Source organism: Lemur catta, chromosome 16 (assembly GCF_020740605.2).
Source record: "Lemur catta isolate mLemCat1 chromosome 16, mLemCat1.pri, whole genome shotgun sequence".
Lineage (NCBI taxonomy): Eukaryota > Metazoa > Chordata > Mammalia > Primates > Lemuridae > Lemur > Lemur catta.
In genome coordinates, this window is record NC_059143.1 from 2,921,026 (window position 1) to 2,940,834 (window position 19,809).

General features: G+C 44.7%; 1 protein-coding gene across 1 annotated transcript in view; it reads left to right on the plus strand.

The window, feature by feature from the left end:
• Window positions 1–4,625: 4,625 nt before the first annotated feature.
• The window catches only part of GNAL (G protein subunit alpha L), a 153,180-nt gene continuing 137,996 nt past the window's right edge, over window positions 4,626–19,809 (plus strand). Inside the window, exon 1 of the mRNA XM_045527793.1 lies at window positions 4,626–4,941. Coding sequence (XP_045383749.1) covers window positions 4,626–4,941 — 316 coding nt within the window. The remainder of the gene's footprint in view (window positions 4,942–19,809) is intronic.

Sequence of the window (19,809 nt, forward strand, 5' to 3'; positions counted from 1 at the left end):
CTTATTCCATTTACATTTAATTATGGTTGGATTTAAATCTGCTGTTTTGCTATTTTTTTCCTACTTAGTTCATTTGTTTGCTTCTCTCTGTTCCTTCTTTCTTTGGGTTTAATTGAATTTTTTGATATTTCAGTTTTATTTCTCTATTAGGTTTTGAAATAAACTACATTATTTTTAGTGGTTGCTCTAGGGGTGCATTGTATGAAATGATAGCCATTAGCCACACATGGTTATTTAAATTTAAAATTTAAGCTAATTAAAATTAAATGAAATTTTGTTCTTTCGTCACAGTACACATTTCAAGTGTTCAATGAGTATGTGTGGCTAGTGGCTGCCTTATACAGGACAAAGCAGATATAGAATATTCCCATCAACACAGAAAGTCCTATTGGTAACTTGTCACAAACTACTTATAGTTAACATTATACCATTTGACAGAAAATATTGGGATCTTGTGAGAATATAGTTCCTATACTCCACCCCTATCTTTTGTAACATTTTTATATATTTCACATAATTTCATCTGTATACATCATAAACCCATGATACACTACTATTATTTTTTCTTAAACAGGAATGTGTTTTTTTAAAAAGTTTAAAAAGAAAGAATATATACTTTATGTTTAACTACATATTTGCCATTTCTGCTAATCTTGATTTTCCCCTAGATCTGATGCCATCTTATGTCATACACCTTCAGCCTAAAGAGTTCCATTTAACATTTTTCGTAGTGTTGGTAAGCTAATGGCAAAATTTATCAGATTTTTTTACCTTAAATTTTTTCACCTTTATTCTTGAGGTATAACTTTGTAGGATATGAAATTCTGGTTTGATAGCCATTTGTTTTTCAGCAGTTCAACTGTGCCATTCTGTTGCCTTTTGGCCTTCATTGTTTCTGATAAAAAAAAAAAACATTATTTATATGTTTTTTGCCATACATAATGTCTCTTTTTTCTTTGACTACTTTTACAATTTTCCCATCATATTTGGAGTTCAGCAGTTTTACTATATGTGCCTAGGTATGATTTTCTGAGTATTTATCCTGACTGTGGTTCATTGGGGTTCTTGGATTTATAAGTTGTCTTTGTATTTCAGAAATTTGAGGCCATTATTCCTTCCAATGTTGTTTCTGTCCCATTTTCTCTCTCCTTTCTCTCTCTTTCTCTTTTTTTTTTTTTTTTTTTTTGAGACAGGGTCTCATTCAACCCAGGCCAGAGTGCAGTGGTGTCATGATAGCTCAGTGCAACCTCAAACTCCTGGGTTCAAGCAATTGTCCTGCCTCAGCCTCCAAAGTAGCTGGGACTACAGGTGCACACCACCACACCCAGCTAACTTTTCTATTTTTCGTAGAGACAAGGTTTCGCTTTTGCTCAGGCTGGTCTCAAACTCCTGACCTTAAGCAATCCTCCTGCCTTGGCCTCCCAAAGTGCTAGGATTATGGTGTGAGTCACCACACCCAGCCTCTCTAGTGTCTTTCTATGACTCTAAGTACATACATATTAGACCAAATAACATTAACCAACAGGTGTCTGAAGATTGCTCATTTTCTTCAATTGGTTTTTTCTCTCTGTTCTTCAAATAGGATCATTTCTATTAATCTATTTGCTAGTTCATCAATTTGTTCTTCTATCTTCAACCTGCTATTAGGCACATCCAATGAATGTGTTTCCATTTGTTTCTCTTCACAGCTTTAATTTCTCTGCTGAGATTCTCTATCTGTTCATTCATTATGTGTACATCTACTTTTAAGTCTTTGAACATATTTATAATAGCTGCTTTAAAATCCTTGTCTGCTAATTGTCACATCTGGGTCATCTAGGCATCAATTTACATCAATTTTCCCCTTAACTTTGGGTCATATTTTCCTGTCTCTGTGCATATCTAGCGATTTTTTTACTGGACACTGGACATTATGAATAGTATGTTGTAGAGACTTTGAATTCTGTTATCTTTCTCTAATGAGTCATTTTTGTTTTGTTTTGTTCTGTTCTAAAAACCAGTTCACTTGACTGGACTCAAACTCTGTCTTCCCTAAAGTGAGAAGCACCTGAAATCTTTGCTCTTTTAGCTTTTCTGGTTTCTTGTCAGGCCATCAGGGTCCCAGCATCTACTGTTGTTTAGTGATCTGCCAAAGATTTGAGTAGATTTAATATACAGATTTGCAGGGCCCACATCTATGAAGTTCCCTCCTTCTCGGATTTCACTGCTGTCTGGCTTTTCTCCCAGCTCCAAATTCTATTCTCTGACATTTCAGGCCAGAAAGTAGAGCCAGCTTCATCCTCATGTGACTTGCAAATTCACACAGGGGCCCAAACTTGGTTTAAAGCTCTGCTATCACTGTCTTGAAATTCTTAATTTTTCAACAAGGGGCCACATTTTAATTTATATGTACTTAACTTTAAAAAAATCCATACTACATTTTTTTCATTTTCAGCTGGCTTTAACATATAAACAAAATTTTAATCTTCTCACTTGACAGTAGCTGATAAAGTTTAGCTAGTAAGTTATAACAGAAGAGCAATTGCTATCAGTCCCTCAGGTCTCAGTTCAAATATTCCTTTTTTTCCCCAAAGACCTTACCTGTCTCACATACTACTCTTCCCTCCGCCCCAATTTCAATGGGACCTTCCCTTCTTAATTCTCAGAAAATCTTGTTGTTTCCCTTCATGGCACTTGAATAATTTGCAATGTATAATAGGTATATTTACTTGTGTTTATATGATTGAAATATTAATTACCTCACTAATGTATAAATTTCGCAAGGACTCATGTCTTTTGCTTCACCAGAAAGAATGCCTAGCACACTGCAGATGCTGAATAAATATTAATTAAATGAATGATTGCATGAACAGACAGATGAATGAACGAATAGTGAAAATGACAGTGATATTTAGTAACTTTTATGTTTTCCCAAGTTAGACTTTCTATATTCCTTCCTCCTTTCTTCTACTGCTCAAAGATCTAAAAGTATACCATAATTTTGGCAAATGTTTTGAGACAATGTTAGGTTAAAAGTATTACATTGTACATACATTTGCTATTAACAGGGCCTCCAGAGAAATGTGAATGCTGGATAATGTAAAAATGTAAAAATTTAATCAAATGCAATGTTTACACCTAGCACCAACTAGCACAGCATACACAGTGCTGCATGCTGTGTGGCATTAAATGGCCTAATCTAGGGTATTGATGGGATTTATATTAGATATATTTAACTATCAGTTATAATATCCCATATCATTTTCCTAGAAATTAAAGAACATAGCAGGTTTCTTACAAGTTATATTGAAATGTTCACCTGTTGCAAAAGGTCTATAAGATCATGTGTAGTAAGTGGGAAATAACAGAGAAGGTGGGACCTCTGGTGGCCTCTCATCTGCAGAGTCCTGGAGTGCACCTGGTCTGAATGTGCCCCTGCTCCTCTCTACGCTATATTGTGGATTAAGAAATACAATAAAGTGTGCAATTTCATATTATCATTTTAGCAAATATAAATAGTATATGACAATTATATGTGCTCATTTAAAATTTTTAAGTGTCACGATTGTTGAAAATGGTGTCATGGACATCCAGAATCAGAGATTTGGTCAAGGTCAAAGGTGTAACAGTATTAAAGTAGGGATCAAGAGTGTGTGGACGTGTGTGCGTGTGTGTAAGATGTTGGTGAGCAGAAAAGGGGTGGCGAGGTGCACAGATCTCCGAAAGTAATACTTTATGGAATTGACGGCTGTAAATCCAGCGTCTCTATCTCTGCACCCGGCTTTCCGTTCTTATTTACTACTGTGCAAGATCAAGGCCACCGTGTTTTCCTCTCTCTCTCTCTCTCTCTCTTTTTTTTTTTTTTTTGGCAGGGTCTCGCTCTGTTGCCCAGGCTAGAGTGCAGTTGCATCATCATAGCTCACTGCAACTTCAAACTCCTGGGCTCAAGCGATCCTTCTGCCTCAGCCTCCAGCGCTCCACTGCACTGGCCTAATTTTTGTTTTTGCAGAGACAGGGTCTCGCTCCTGCTCAGGCTGGTCCCGAACTCCTGAGCTCAACCAGTCCTCCCGCTTCGGCTTCCCAGAGTGCTAGGATTACAGGCGTGAGCCACCGCGCTGGGCCCTCAGTGGTTTCCTAACTAACCCAACAGCAGCTCCAGGTAGAGACAGCCCCGCCACTGCGGCACTGCCCGCAGTTGCGCGCCAGGCTCGGTCGGCGGCATTTACGGTAGCAGAGAGTCGCATGCGCGGCGGTATTTACGGTAGCGGGGACCGGCCGGGGGAGGCGGTATTTACGGTAGCACACACTAGCGCGGGCGGCGGTACTTACGGTAGCGAGGGCTGGTCCGCCGGGCCGGGTTCGCGGAGACTGGTGGGCTCGGCAGGTTCTCGGCGTTATCAGGTGATCTCCAGCCGCCGGGGCTGCCGCCCCCTGCTCCGAGCAGAAATGCACAATGGCCCTCGAGGGCGGTGAGGGGCGGTGGTCCCGGGCCCGCGCCCGCCGCGGCCCCGCCCCGCAGCCGGCGGCCCAGAGCGCCGCGCAGGGTCCGAGCGCGACCCCCTCCCGCCGCTGCGCGGGGGCGCCGGCCTGAGCCGGGCGTGGGGACCGGGCCGCCCGCGTCCCGCCCCGCGCAGCACCGCGCCCACATGGGTCTGTGCTACAGCCTGCGGCCGCTGCTTTTCGGCGGCCCGGAGGACGCGCCCTGCGCCGCCTCGGAGCCGCCGGAGCGGGACGCGCCGCCGGCCCCGGCCCCGGCCGGGACTCCGCTCCCTTGGGGCGGCGGGAGCCCGGCGCGCGCGCGGCCGCGAGCGGACCGGCAGGAGAAGCGGCGGCGCCCGGAGCAGTCGCGCGCCGAGGAGCGGGAGGCCGCGCGGGAGGCGAGGAAGGTCAGCCGCGGCATCGACCGCGCGCTGCGCGAGCAGAAGCGCGACCTGCAGCGGACGCACCGGCTGCTGCTGCTGGGTAGGTCGCGGGTGGGGGCGCGGCGGGGGGCGACGGCCGCGGACTGTGCGGGGCGCGCTAAGCTCGGTTCCAGACACTGTGAGTGCGGTCGTTAAACTCGGTAGAATGGCTTGTCCTGGCAGTGGTGACTTCGGTGAGTTAGCTGAGAAGGCACAACTCGTGGTCTCGCTCGTGCCCACCTTGCGATTGTTCGGGTTGCTCGCTTGCCGACGATTAATGAGCCTCGCTGGGAAGTTCCCCGCGGCTTGACCGGTGTCCACGCGGCGTGTAATCCACGGGGACGTCTGCCCAAGCCTCATTTCCTGCCACCGTAGCAGTCGTGCCGCAGTTCGTTTTAAGAACACAAATGAAAGGAGATTTATAAGGCCTTTTAGCTTGGCCACAAAGCTTTTATTCCGGTCTCAGTATAACAGCTGAGCTGTCTGTAGGTGTGGGTTGTTGCCCTTTGAAAAATCACTCAGCCGCTGAGGACAGGGCACCTGTCTCTTGCTGTAGAAGTTAGAAAGCCCGGTGCTGTCAGAATGTTTGCTCCCCTTCGGAACCAGCAACACAACAGTGGCAGGCCCCGGAGCTGTTCCCTGCGCCAGCTGCGTGCAAGAGAGTAGGCAAGAGTTAGCTACTTGTTCTACTAGTAGTATTTCCTCACAGCTTAGCTTTAGCAAGTATTAAATGTGCCTGTACGAATTAACAAACAGAAAACACTTTTCTATGCACTCTGCTATGGAATGAAAGAAGAAAAATCGTTAATTCTTGATGCTCTTTGTTGCCTTTTAAATTTTAAGGCAAAATAATATGAAGATGATGTGGGCTTCTGATTCCAACTCTGTGACATATAAGTAAGAATAATTGCTCAGGTCTGTGCTCTGCTGTGCTCGGGGAAAGGAGCTATTCTGTGACTTTAGAAAGATGCCTGCGTGTAAGTGAATACGACTTATGATCTAGAGAACAACAGATACTGAGTTTGACAAGACTCACCCACTGCAAGAATGAATAATCAAAACAACATAAACCTAGCTGCTGTATTCTGGTGAAATATCTGAATTCTGAAGCAAAGGGAAATATGGAGGGAGAAACAAAGAACAAAAAATAAATAAATATGCTGGTTACCTCAAAAGGGAAGAGGACTGACCAGCAACAGAGTCTCCTCTGCAGTACTGACTTCTAGAATGTGGTGGAGCAGATGTTTCCAGAGGTCTGAGGATACAGAATTATAATTTTAGGACTTCACACATAGTTAAACCATTGTTGGTATGTGAGAGTAAGGTAAATCTTTGGGATATGTATGGTGCTCAAAATAGTCCCCTACCCACATATTTTTCTGGAAATAAATTAATTAGAAATTACTCTAGCCAACCTTTTAAACATACATCAGATTAAAATAACTCAAAAGGGGAGAATTGTGGTCTCAAAAAACAACAAAGAAGGATAAGACAAATAAGGTCTAGAATTGTGACAATATGTGTTAGTGTAATTGTACAGTTGAACGTAACTTCAAAAACAAAAGGATATATGAAGCAGAAAATGCTTGATATATAATAAAAAATTAATAAACTATAAATCTGTGAAAGAGAAGTGGAGATAAGTTCCAAAGAATGGAATGGTAAGCTCTAAAGAGTCAACTTCTTGTAATACATTTTGAATGACTGTACTCTTTAGAGACTATCTCGTAGCCTCATAGAGCTTGCATATCATCATCGTATCTGAAATGACACTGAATCAAATGACTCACACTTGGCAGGGAGAGTGTACTGTATCCTCCATCCAACACTATCAATACTAAAACATGTACTATTGAATTTTGGGCTGACATTGTTTATCAGATTTTGTGTAGATTTGAGTTATGCACAGAAAGGTTCTTGGTTTCGTTAAGATTTAGAATGGATTTAGCCAGAAATTTTTTGAATCATAAGTATGACTTATTGACCATTAATAATATCCTCAGATGCTTGCTTCTGCTGCCACTGCGTTTAATAGCCCTTTATTTTTGCTCACTAACTCCATTCATTTACTTATGCTGGAAATGTGCACTGAGAGCCTGGCATTTGGGGACAGATGATTCATATTCAGGGAAGGGACACTCCCTCGAGTGTCCTTCCTTACTCTGTGCCTGCTAGTTTGAGGCTAGTTCCCTAGGAAACTTTGCCAGAGTCCTCCAGTGGGAATAAATGTCTAACTCCTGTGTTCCCATGAATTCTATTTGTGCACTGTGTTACACTCTCCATTACTCCATAGTACCTTGATGTGCTCTAACTCCCCCATCGGGTCAATCCTGATGACTAAGCTTTCTTTCCTGCACAGAATGTAGCACCCCATATGATTCTAGAGCAACAGCACAAGAATCTGGGGGCCACTATCACAATAAGAACTTAAAGGCGAGGGTGATATGGTCCCACTTTAATTTTTAGATGGAGCATCATTCAGGTGCCATGGCTGAGTTTTAAGGAGGTACAGGCATGAGATGGAGAAAAGATGGAAGTTCCAGTTAGAAGGCAGCAGTCCAGGCAAGTGATCGTGGGGTCCAAGCTAGAGCATGTAGTAGGAGTGGGGAGGGTGTGGGCTTGGGGAGGAGGTCAGATGACTGGAAGTGGAAGGTAGGCAAGGAGAGGGATTCTCCAATGACTCTGGCATCCCAAGCATGAGCTGTGTTAGTCAGCTTTCTCGCATACCACAATACTGCAGGCTGGATGGCTTAAAAAACAGACGTTTACTTTCTCACAATTCTGGAGGCTGGAAGTGCAGGATAAAGGTGTCAGCAGGGTTGGTTTCTGGTGGGGACTCTCTTCCTGGCTTGCAGGTGGCCACCTTCTTGCAGTATCCTCACATGGCCTCTCCTCTATGTGTACACAGGAGAGAGAGAGAGAGATCTGCTGTCTCTTCCTCTTGTTACAAGGACATCAGACCCCGTGGATTAGGACCCACCCTGGGACCTCTTTACCTTAATTATCTCCTTAAAGACCCTGTGTCCAAATACAGTCACATTGGAGAATTAGGGCTTCAACATTAGAATTGGGGGGCGGGCATCAGTCCGTGAGGGGCAAGGCAGAGAGTATGTGCCCCTTCTAAAAGGGACAGCTGCATCCAAGCCTCATCCCATTGTTGCCTCTGAGAACACAGGCCAAATGTTGCCAGGTCGTCTGGACTTCTAGAATGAGGTGGAAATGGCAATTTTCATCTGAAACTTACTTATTTTTAAGCATTAGCTCAAGTTAATAAAACAATCTGTGTGACTGGTCAGAGTCCATGGGCCACTGATTCTGGCATCTACCCCAGGCCACACAGACCATTCTGCAGCCTGTGCCCTCGGCTCCGTTGGCAGCAGCCCTGAGTCTGCACCAATGAAAACATCATTGACTGGGTATGGGGTCAAAATATTCAGTGCCTGGACACATACAGCGAACAAAGCTGTGTTCACCATTCTTCAAGCGGGTTTTTCTGCCACTGAGTTCATGGAGTTGTCATGGAGTAGATGCCATTGATTTTTCCTCTGCCTCTTTCATTGACTCTGGTGGAAATGCTCTGTTCACCACATTCCTGTTAGAGAAGGGCCATCATGTCCCACCTAACATTCCTTTAATATTCCTTTTCCAGGTTGTTACTCAAATTTAAAATGGTCACCTGTGGATAGAATTCATGTGTTCTTCCTTTATTCAATTGTTAATATTTCCTGTTACATCCTGAGTGTTTGGTGTTTCTCTGTCAGGAATACATCTTTCGGGAAGGAAGTGGTGTCTTTGGGACATTTGCTGGTTTTCTTTTGTACCAGAATGCTGGCATGACCTTAATCTGTTCCTTTAGTTGCTCTAAGAGGAAGTATGTGGTACGGTCGCTTAAAAAAAAAAAAAAAAAAAAAAAAAAAGGTATGTTCTCCACTCTAGGGTAAAAAAAAGTGATGCCTACAGTGACCAAGAAGAGACAGCAGTTTTTGAATTGGGCAGTAACTTGAGTGCATCCTCGTCATTTTCCTGTCTTCGTTTATCGCCACAGCCTCTTGTGATGCCGTGGCTTTTAATGTCAGTAGAATCCCAAGGCTCTGGCTGTTCCTTAACTTTTCTAAACTCACAAAAGCATAACACATCCCTGTAGCCTTGGAAGAGAATGCAGTAAGGTTGTTGCATTTTAATCAAAACTTTTATATTGTATGAAGCATTGTAAACTGTTGTATAAACAATATTAACCATAATCTGCTGTCATTGCTTACATGAAGCCTACTTTCATCCCAAGAATTTATCTTGTTCTTTGACCTGTCAAAACATGGGAAGTTCAGAGCACTGTGTCAAAAATGCCCTCTTTGACTTGTAAACCCTTTCGTGTTTATATGGACAATTAGTACTGGGCCTGGAAACAGACCCCAGCTGCATGTCAACTGCTGGTGGGTAGGTGTGTCACTGGAATATGTGACCATTTTATGAATACTTCTTGCAAACCTTGGGGGTCTCCTACGACCCACTCTAAGCTGCAGAAGGAGCGTGATGGTCAAGAACTGGAGTTGCACAGAGCCTGTGCAAGGTCCGAGCACCCCGTTCTCTGGCTGCATGAACTTCCGCGCCTGTCCCAGTAATAACCCTAATGCCATGGGCTTACTGAGAGGATTAAGTGAAATTAACTGAAGTGACTTACATAAATTTACATATCGAGGTTGCACATCCACACAAAGCTCACCCGGCTGCAGGCGCGCAGCCCTCTGTGGCGGGCAGGAGTCAAGCCCCCGCGGCCTGCCCTCGGGCACAAGCAAGAGATGTGAGGAGGGGAATGCAGGCATGGGGGAATGAGGAAGATGAAGGGGCAGGTGTGGGCCAAGTGCAATCGAGGACCTGGTAACTGAGGAGATGGAGGAAAGGAAGAATGGGTGGGGGGCGAAGTCTTGCCGAACTCTGAAGTAAAATGGTGCTGACATTCTCTGTGATGGGGAATTTCAGAGGAGAGGCAGCTGGAGGAAGAGCAGGGTGAGGTCCATTTTGACCGTGTTGTGACTGAGAGTTCTGGGGCAGCCTGGGAGCCGAGTCTGGGAAGTAGCCGGGCATTGGCTGTGGGTCTGGAGCTCTGGGAGAATGCCCAGGGGACAGAGTCGTGCCATCCAGCACCATCAGCCCCACTGGCCCCGGGGGCCACGCCACCCAGGGAGGATGCGCAGAGGGAGAAGGGAAGAGGCCCAGGGCAGAAGATGGAATGCCAGCTTTTCAGAAGGGGGTGGAGGAGGAAGAGTGTGAAGAGTGACAGACAGCTGTGGAGCAGTGTCTTGGGACGAAGGGAGGAGTCAGCAGGAGTTCAAGGATGACAAGGCCTGAAAAGAAATCCACTGGGTTTTCAGGTTCGAGGAGGACAGGTGGTTCGAGAGGCTGGAGATTGGAAAGGACGGGAGGACACTGAGGCGGGGAGGGCGCCTGCTCTTGGGAGGACTTGGCTGCTAGAGGACAGAAGAGCTGGGCCCACTCTGCTCACCGCGCACCACCCGGGAAACGGCTTGGGGGGCCGCAGACGAGACTGGAACGATGGTTACTGCTGGGTGTGAAGAGGAGGGGGTGGGTGAGGAATCATCCAATCTCTGTGCTCATGTGGGTCCCTGATAACAAAGCCATGTCTTTGTTTTGACACTGGCCATGAGTTCTCTGGCCCAGCCATAGTCCTCTACCACAAGTGACTTTCCTGTCAACGCTGTCAGGCTAATGTGTAATGTAGAGTGAAATTCTAGAGTGGCAAGCAGAGTTTTCAGTTGAACTGAGACAGGGAGATCTAGTAAAGTCTCTAGCTTATTCAGTAGTCTGTGAAAAGTTTCCAAATATAAGCATTTTCAGAGATAAAGCCTGACTCCTGGGCTGAAATCAGCTCATGACACTGCAAGCGATAATCAGGAGATTTCTAAACCCTACTGCGTGTCATAAACAGATAAGCATAAGCGAAGAACCATAAATGATTATTCCTTACCTCACAGCACCCAGAATAATTTACTTAGTGTCTTAGATTTATTAACACTGAATATCTATTTGGTGGTAAACCAGCTCTTTTACTGAAAAGCAGGAAAATTAGATCCTGTCAGCTGAAGCAATGCTTTTAATTGTGTTTAGGGGCCAAGTGAAAACTGTCCCCTGTTGTTCCAGAATCCCCTTGCTGGGGATGGACAGGTGGAGCACACAGGCCTTCAGGGCAGCGAACCTCCTCTGTAGGATACTGTGGGTACGTGTCACGGAACATTTGTCCAGACCCACAGCACGTGCCGCAGCAAGAGTGAGCCCTGACAGCACCGTGGGCTCCGTGATGCTGATGTGTCAGTGCAGGTTTACTGACTGCCCCAAACGCACCCGTCCGTGGGGGGTGCCAGGGGGCGAGGCTGGGCGCGTGTGGGGGCAGGGCGTATGTGGAAACTCTCTGGACCTTCCTCTCAATTTTGCTGTGAACCTAAAACCACTCTAAAAATAGTCCATTTTAAAAAATCTCTTATTAGGAAAAGAGGTAGGTGAAAGATGTCGTCCTTGAATTAGGATCCGGAGAGGAGGAGCCGTGGGGAAGGAAAGGACACACTGCAGTGAGCCTGTCTCGGGGCCACGAGCTCAGGCCCACACGCCCGGCAGGCTGGCCACGGCAGGAAGCACAGTGGCCCATTACTGCAAGCTGCGGCTTCTGAATAAAAAAGCATCACTTAAAGACCTTTCCAACTGCAGTTCTGGAGGGCGGTAAGTTATTCTTAACAAAGAAGGCCTCTAAAAGTGCATCGCTGAAGTGTCAGCACCTCCCTGGAGATGGAGAGCAGCACCCGCACCGTCCCCGGGCCAGCTGGCGTCTGCCTGGGCAGCAGGAATTGGAAGATGACCGCCTGCCGCTGTTCTTGGGTGTTCTGCCTACCGCCCCTGAAGACGGTGTTAGGGAAGCGTCCCACCAAATTCCTCAACAGTTAGACAGTTCTCTGCAGCCCTTCCTGCCGCGACTCCCTTTGCTGCTCTGGGGAAGTGCTAACATGCTGAGGCGCAGGTACAGCCGCAGGCAGAGGACAAAGGAAGAATGCGGACCAGGCAGATCCACTTCTCTCGAATCCTAGCAGAAGCGACGCAGGGAAGATGCAGGATTGCACCACTATGCTTTGGGTTAACCTTCCCTGGGTATGTTTTCCTATAGTTAAAAAGTGAGTTTTCATTCTAAGGAAGTGAAATTCTCCCAGGAGAAGCTTGGGAAGAGGATGTTTTGGCATAACAGGAAAATGAGGAGTGATTGTGTCCATACCTTGAGTTACGAGGGAAAGGTCACTTTGTTCATTGAATCCCTTATATTACTCGCCAAGCATGAACATTTCTATTTCTTGAAGGGTCTGTTATGTGCCAGGTGCTCCCCTGGGTAACCGGAAGTACCACAAGATAGAGGGCACACACATTCTCAGTCCTAGAAAAATTCATAGTGTAGTCGAAGAGAAATGACAAGAATCTGAAAGAAAAATAGCAATTTGTGTACGCTCTAAGATAATTGGCAACAGTATGGGTCAATAGTATTATTACAAGGATTCACATAGAAATCTCTCAATAATTTGACAGGCACCCCCCTTTCTTGGGGTATTTTGTTAGTGGGGAAGCACAGGGGAGGCAGGAACTTGACTGCTTTGATGTTTGCACATAAATGCATACTGCCGCTATTGACCCTGGGTGTAAGCTGTTAGCAGAGCAGTTATGAACCTGAGTTCGCACCTGGCAGCTGGTTTCCTGTTCATCAAGGAGCAGCTGAGAGAAGCCTTCTCTACCGGTAGCTCCCAGGATGTAGCAGCGGCTTGGAGCGTGTTTACCCACTGGAGCCGATGGCTCACGAGGATGAAGAAAGTTTGAGCAACCGAGTGTAGTGGTGTCAGATGGGAAGGAGGCTGCTCCTTTTATCACCAGCCGTCAGAGTGCTTCACAAATCAATATTAGAAGCTGCATTTTATAAATTGCACCAGCATGGGAGATTGGAGATTGTCTATAGATCAGCATGAACAAAAAAATTAAAAGTTTATCCATGTTTTTTAAAGAAATCTATTCATTGTGAAATTCAGGGCTCTTATTTGACCAGAAAAACTGTCCACATTTAAAGCAATGAACACTGTTTTTTAACTACTGTTATAAAAACACAAATTTTTTTTTAAAGTTTTGATTAAAGTGGGCTTTTTTTTAGTTGTGCTTTAAGTGTTTTATAACATTTAAGTGGAGGGGCTGGATAACTAATCCATAATCAAATATTCTTCCCTGTATAGTCATGTATAGAACTTTTTTTTTTTGAAAGTAGAATTCTAAATTAATGCTTATTTCTTTTACAAGGTGGAAGGGAATCGCTGTGAGGAAGGTGGGTAAATGCTAAGCCGCAGCATGGAACCTTGAACATCACTGCAGAGAAGCAATTGCATTCTGCAGGCACTTCTAGGAGCATCTAGAGAGTGTGATTTCCAGTCTCCTGGCCGGGAGGCATAGGAGAAGCACAGGTCAGAGGGAGAATCACGGAGCACACGTTTACCTAGACCCATACTGTGTCTCATCCTCTGGGAAAGAGGCCACGGGAAGTAGGCCGGCTGCAGGAGTCTGTGGACACAAAGCTCACTGGCAGAGCAAGTAAACAGGGGAGCAGGATGCAGCAGGCAGGGCTGGCCCAAGGGAGGAATGGGGAAGGAATGGGAAAGTAGGTGCTGATCCCAGAGTGCTCCGGCCTCCTCCTCCCTAGTCACCCCCAGAGGTCAGTGTAGACAAACCACAAGCCCACACCTCTCCTGGTAAGGAAACCAAGAACAAGGCCAAAGCCAGCACATCCCAAAGAATGAGTATATGCCGCAGATCAATCAACTCTTTAATTCCTAGAACAACTTGTATCTTGAGAAAGATGTCAGTGCTGTGTTACGGGCTTTCCATTTGTTTATTCGGGAGCAACTGTAGACACTCAGCAGCACATCCACCGTGTACCAGGCTCTGTGCAAGTGGCAGTCTGCAGATGTATCCTTAGGAGCTCATGGCCTTGTGCGGGAGACAAAGGTGTAAGCCAGTCAGTGAGTGCAGCAAATCAGCCTCTCGCAGACACGGAGGATGGGGAGGGAGCGGCCACCGGGATGAGGGGAGGCAGGACACAGGAGCCTGTGTGGAGGACATTGGCATCTTCCAAGAACCCTCCCACTAAAAAGAAACAATTTTGTAGAATATCTTTGTTTTTAAAGTTGACACATTTGATAAACCCCTGCCATTTTGAGGGATTTATTAGAAAGCAGGATGTTAAGGTTCCACTTGGAGCAAATGAAGAACAAAACACCCAGCACATTGTCCACAGTTGCATCGAAATTCTGCATCTCTTTTAAGTCTGTTTTGTTCAAAGTCTAGTTTGGATATGCTCTAGGTGACTAATGTGACATATGAGAGGGTGTCCCTCTTTTTTAGGAAATTTAGAAAACTGTTTTTTGTTTTTATAAGTTTTCATTGTACAAAGAAATTCAATGTGCTGAAAAGAACCAGTAAAATGCAATGGGATAAACAGCCATTTAGTGTCTTTCTTTCCTTCCAGTGCCAGTAAGGGGCAGTTACATAATTCTTCATATCTGAAATTATTTTAACTGGTACTTTATCTTAGAATTATTTTTTAATGTAACAACATACTGAACATCAACTGTTTGATAAGTGCTGCATGGAACTGAAATGCATGGAGATGTAGCTGATCCAGTATGCTTTGCTGTGCCTAAATGGAGGATGTTTATTCACTATGCAGGTCCATTTCCCTCTTTTGGTCTAATGATGCCTTCTCAGAAGTAGTGCTCTCCCTGTTTGGGCTTGGGTGCAATAATGAGCTCAGAGCGTGGGAGGGCGGGGTCGATGGTCTCCAGCACAGTGCAGAGCACAGGAGCTGTTCCGCTGTGTTGCCCTTGTGGCCTGTGGGCAGGCGGAGAGGGTGAAGGGAGGCAGGTGCACTCAGGCCTGCGGGTCAGAGGAAGGCGTCTTAGTGCTGCCCACGGTGCCCAGCTCCAGTCTCTCCCTTCACCTGAATTCCCGTAAGTGATCCTAAGTGCCAACAGTCCCTGATTTTAATCAATTATAGCCAAATGTTCATTTAGGAAAACAGAGGATGGGTTTCTAGAGTAATCTTGAAATCCTGTCATTCGAGCCGCACTGCAAAAGCAGCAGCAGTGGTGTTCTGCAGTGGAGCCTGAACACCCTGGGTCCCACAGTGAGCGCCAGGCAGGGGCTCACTGTGGGACATGCCCTGCATCATCCTTGATCACACAGTGGGTCACACCCTAAACCCAGGGGTCACGCCGTGGGTCACACATGGATCACAGCCTGGATCAGATGGTGTATTTGGAATTGCAGCTGGGAATGCCAGGAACAGTTTTCCTCTCCCTACCGTGATTGTAGCCCTGGCTTCCAGAGCAGGCTTTCCAGTGGGCCTCTGCTGTGGCCCCACTGTGACCTGATGCTCAGCAGAGGTTCAAGGCACTGCTTATTATGGCCCAGGCTCTTAGGGCAGAGTGTGGGGACAGTGAGGCATGAGCCTTGCCGTGGGATGGTCAGTGAGCAGTAATGGTGGGCACCGCCCGCTTTGATATGTCGTCCCTCCTGCTAACCCACAGGTGGGGGGGAGACCAGCCAGAGGAGCTCCAGCTGTCTGGCCACTTACTAGCTGCCTCCCCAGTTTCCAGAACCAGCCGTGTGGCCTGCTGTGGAGTCTTTCTTTCTTTCTTTTTTTTTTTTTTTGAGATAGAGTCTCACTCTGTTGCCCAGACTAGAGTGCCGTGGCATCAGCCTAGCTCACAGCAACCTCAGACTCCTGGGCTCAAGCGATCCTCCTGCCTCAGCCTCCCAAGTAGCTGGGACTACAGGCATGCACCACCATGCCTGGCTAATTTTTTCTATATATATATTTTAGTTGTGCAGCTAATTTCTTTCTATTTTTAGTAGAGACAGGGTCTCGCTCTTGTTCAGGCTGGTCTCGAACTCCTGAGCTCAAGCAATCCACCCACCTCGGCCTCCTAGAGTGCTGGGATTATAGGCATGAGCCACCGCGCCCAGCCTGCTATGGAGTCTTTGGACTCCATCTCCTGCATTTTTGTCTCTTTTCTTCCTGAATATCATTATCTTCTCTTAGTTTCTCCTTATCAAAGCTTGCTCTTACATGGAACATTTTCCTCTTTCCTGTAAAATTGTTAAAGGGGGTAAAGGTGAAGTAATTATCAAAATTTTAAAAAATTTTAATAGCTTTTTCATGGTATGATTAGTAGATGTACAGAAAACTGCACATGAAGTGTGCACGTGATTAGTTTTGACATATGTACACACCTGAGAAACTGTCACCCCAAGAAAGGTGTTAAACAGATCCACCACCTCCAAAAGTTTCCTCCTGCCCCTTTGTTTTGTTTCATTATTTTATTGTGGTAAGAACACTTGATATGAGATCTAACGAATTTTTAAGTATACAATGCAGTGCTGTTATCTATGGGCACAGTGTTGTGCAGCAGGTCTCTAGAGCTTAATCATCTTGCATATGTGAAACTTTGTATCTGCTGAATACAACTCACCCTTCCCCTCCCCCACCCTAGAGACCACCATTCTCCCCTCTGCTTCTGTGAGTTTGCCTGTCATAGACACGCTATGGAAATGGAGTCGGGCAGTGCTTCTCCTTCTGTGACTAGCTTATTTCACTTAGCACAATGTCTTCCAGGTTCATCTGTGTTGTCACATATGGCAGGATTCTCTTCTGAATTAATGCTGAATAATATTCCATTGTACGTATGTACCACATTTTTCCACCCATTCATCTTTCAGTGGACATTTAGGTTGCTTCCATATCTTGGCTATTGTGAATAGTGCTGCAATGAACACGGGAGTATAGATATCTCTTTTGAGAGCCTGATTTCAATTCTTTTGAGTATATACCCAGAAGTGGGATGGCTGGATCGTATGTTGGTTCTATTTGGAATTTTTTGAGGAACCTCCATACTGTTTTCCATAGCAGCTGAACCATTTCACATTCCTACCAGCAGCATACAAGGGTTCCAATATCTCCCCATCCTCACCAACACTTGCTATTTTTTGTTTTTTCATTATAGCCATCCTAACAGGTGCACGGCGATGTCTCATTGTGGTTTTGCATTTCCCTGATGTTTAATAATGTTGAGTATCTTTTCATAATACCTGTTGGACATTTGTATGTCTACTTAAATATTTTGCCCATTTTTAATTGGATTATTTGGTTTTTGCTATTGAATTGTAGCAGTTTCTTATATAGTTTGGAGATTAATCCCTTATCAGATACAGACATATTCTAGAGATATTGCAGGTTCAGTTACAGAACAAAACAACAAAGTGAATATCATAATAAAGTGAATCACACAAATTTTTTTGGTTTCCCAGTTCATGTAAAAGTTATGTTTACACGATGCTGTAGTCTTATGTGTACAATAGCATTATGTCTAAAAAAAAAGTTTATACTTTAATCTAAAAATACATTACTGCTAAAATTGCTAATGATCGGCCTTCAGCAAGTTGTAATCTTTTTTCTGGCAGAAGGTCTTGTCTCAGTGTTGGTGGCTGCTGACTGATAAGCGTGGTGGTTGCTGAAAGTTGGGCTGGCTGTGGCAATCTGATAAAATAAGATAACAACGACATTCACCTCATGGGTTGACTCTTCCTTTCATGAAAGATTTGTCTGTAGCATGCAATACTGTTTGACAGCATTTGACCTACAGTAGAACTTCTTTCAAAATTAGAGTCCATCCTTTTAAACTCTGCTGCTGCTTTATCAACTAAGTTTATGGAATATTCTAAATCCTTTGTTGTCATTTCAACAATGTTCACAGCATCTTCACCAGGAATAAGTTCCATCTCAAGAAATCACTTTCTTTGTTCATCCTTAGAAACAACTTTTCACGCTTTAGGTTTTATCCTGAGATTGCAGCAATTCAGTCACATCTTCAAGCTACACTTTTAATTCTAGTTCTCCTGCCATTTCCACCACATCTGCAGTTATTAATACTTCCTCCACTGAAGTTTGAACTCCTCAAAGTCATTTATGAGGGTTAGAATCAACTTATTTCAAACTCCTGTTAATGTTATTTTAACCTCTTCCCATAAATCATGAATGTGCTTAATGGCATCTGGAATGGTGAATCCTTTCCAAAATGTTTCCAATTGACTTTGCCCAGACCCATCAGAGGAATCACTATCTATGGCAGCTACAGCCTTATGAAATACATTTCTTAAATAATAAGACTTGAAAGTCAAATTTACTTCTTGATCCATGGACTGCAGCATGGATATTGTGTTGACAGGCATGAAAACAACATTAATTTCCTGGTATATCTCTATTAGAGCTCTTGGGTAAATAGGTACATTGTCAGTGAGCAGTAATCTTTTTTTTTTTTTTTTTTTTTTTTTGAGACAAAGTCTCACTTTGTTGCCCAGGCTAGAGTGAGTGCCGTGGCCTCAGCCTAGCTCACAGCAACCTCAAACTCCTGGGCTTAAGCGATCCTCCTGCCTCAGCCTCCCGAGTAGCTGGGACTACAGGCATGCGCCACCATGCCCGGCTAATATTTTCTATATATATTTTTAGTTGTCCAGATAATTTATTTCTGTTTTTAGTAGAGACAGGGTCTCGCTCAGGCTGGTCTCAAACTCCTGACCTCGAGCGATCCACCCACCTTGGCCTCCCAGAGGGCTAGGATTACAGGCGTGAGCCACCGCGCCCGGCAGAGCAGTAATATTTTGAAAGGGATCTTTTTTTCTGGCAGTATCTCTCAACAGTGAGTTCAGGCTTAAAATATTCAGTAAGCCATGCCATAAAGAGATGTGCTGTCATCCAGGCTTTGTTTTTCCATTGACAGAGCACAGATAAAATAGATTTAGCATAATTCTTAAGGACCCTAGGATTTTTGGAATGGAAAATGAGCATTGACTTCATCTTAAAGTCACCAGTTGCATTAGCCCCTAACAGGACAGTCAGCCTGCCCTTTGAAGCTTTGAAGCCAGGCATTGACTTCTGCTCTCTAGCTGTGAAAATCCTAGATGGCATCTTCTTCCAATAGAAGCCTGTTTCATCTACACTGAAACTCTGTTGTTTGGTGCAGCCACCTTCGTCAGTGATCTTCTGGATAACTTGCTGCAGCTTCTGCCTCAGCGCTTCCTGTTTCACCTTGCCCTTCTATGCTATGGAGACAGATTCCTTCCTTAAACTTCATGAACCAACCTCTGTTAGCTGCAAACTTTTCTTCTGCAGCTCCCTCACCTCTCTCAGCCTTCATAGAGTTGAAGAGAGTTTAGGGCCTTGCTCTGGATTAGGCTTTGGCCTAAGTGAATGATGTGGCTGGTTTGATCTTCTGTCCAGACGACTCAAACTTCCTCCATGCCAGTAATGAGGCTGTTTCACTTTATCATTCATGTTTTCACTTGAGTAGCATTTTTAATTTCTGTTAAGAACTTTCCTTTTGCATTTGCAACTTGCCTAACTGTGTGGCACAAAAAGCCTCGTTTTTGGCCTATCTCAGCTTTTGTCAGGTCTTTCTCATTAAGCTTAATCATTTCTAGCTTTTGATTTAAAGTGAGAGACTCTTTCACTTGAAAACTTAGAGGCCATATATAGGATTATTGATTGGCCTAATTTCAATATTGTTGTATCTCAGGAAATTAGGGTGGCCAAAGGAAAGGGAGAGAGATTGGGGAATAGCTGGTCAATGGAGCAGTCAGAACACGCACATTTATGGATTAAGTTTACCATCTTACATGGGCACGGTTCATGACACCCAAAACAATTACAATCAAAGATTATAACATCAAACATCATTGATCCCAGATCACCATAACAGATAGAATAAAAATGAAAAAGTTTGAAATATTACAAGAATTACCAAAATGTAACACAGAGACACTAAGTGAGCACATGCTGTTGGAAAGA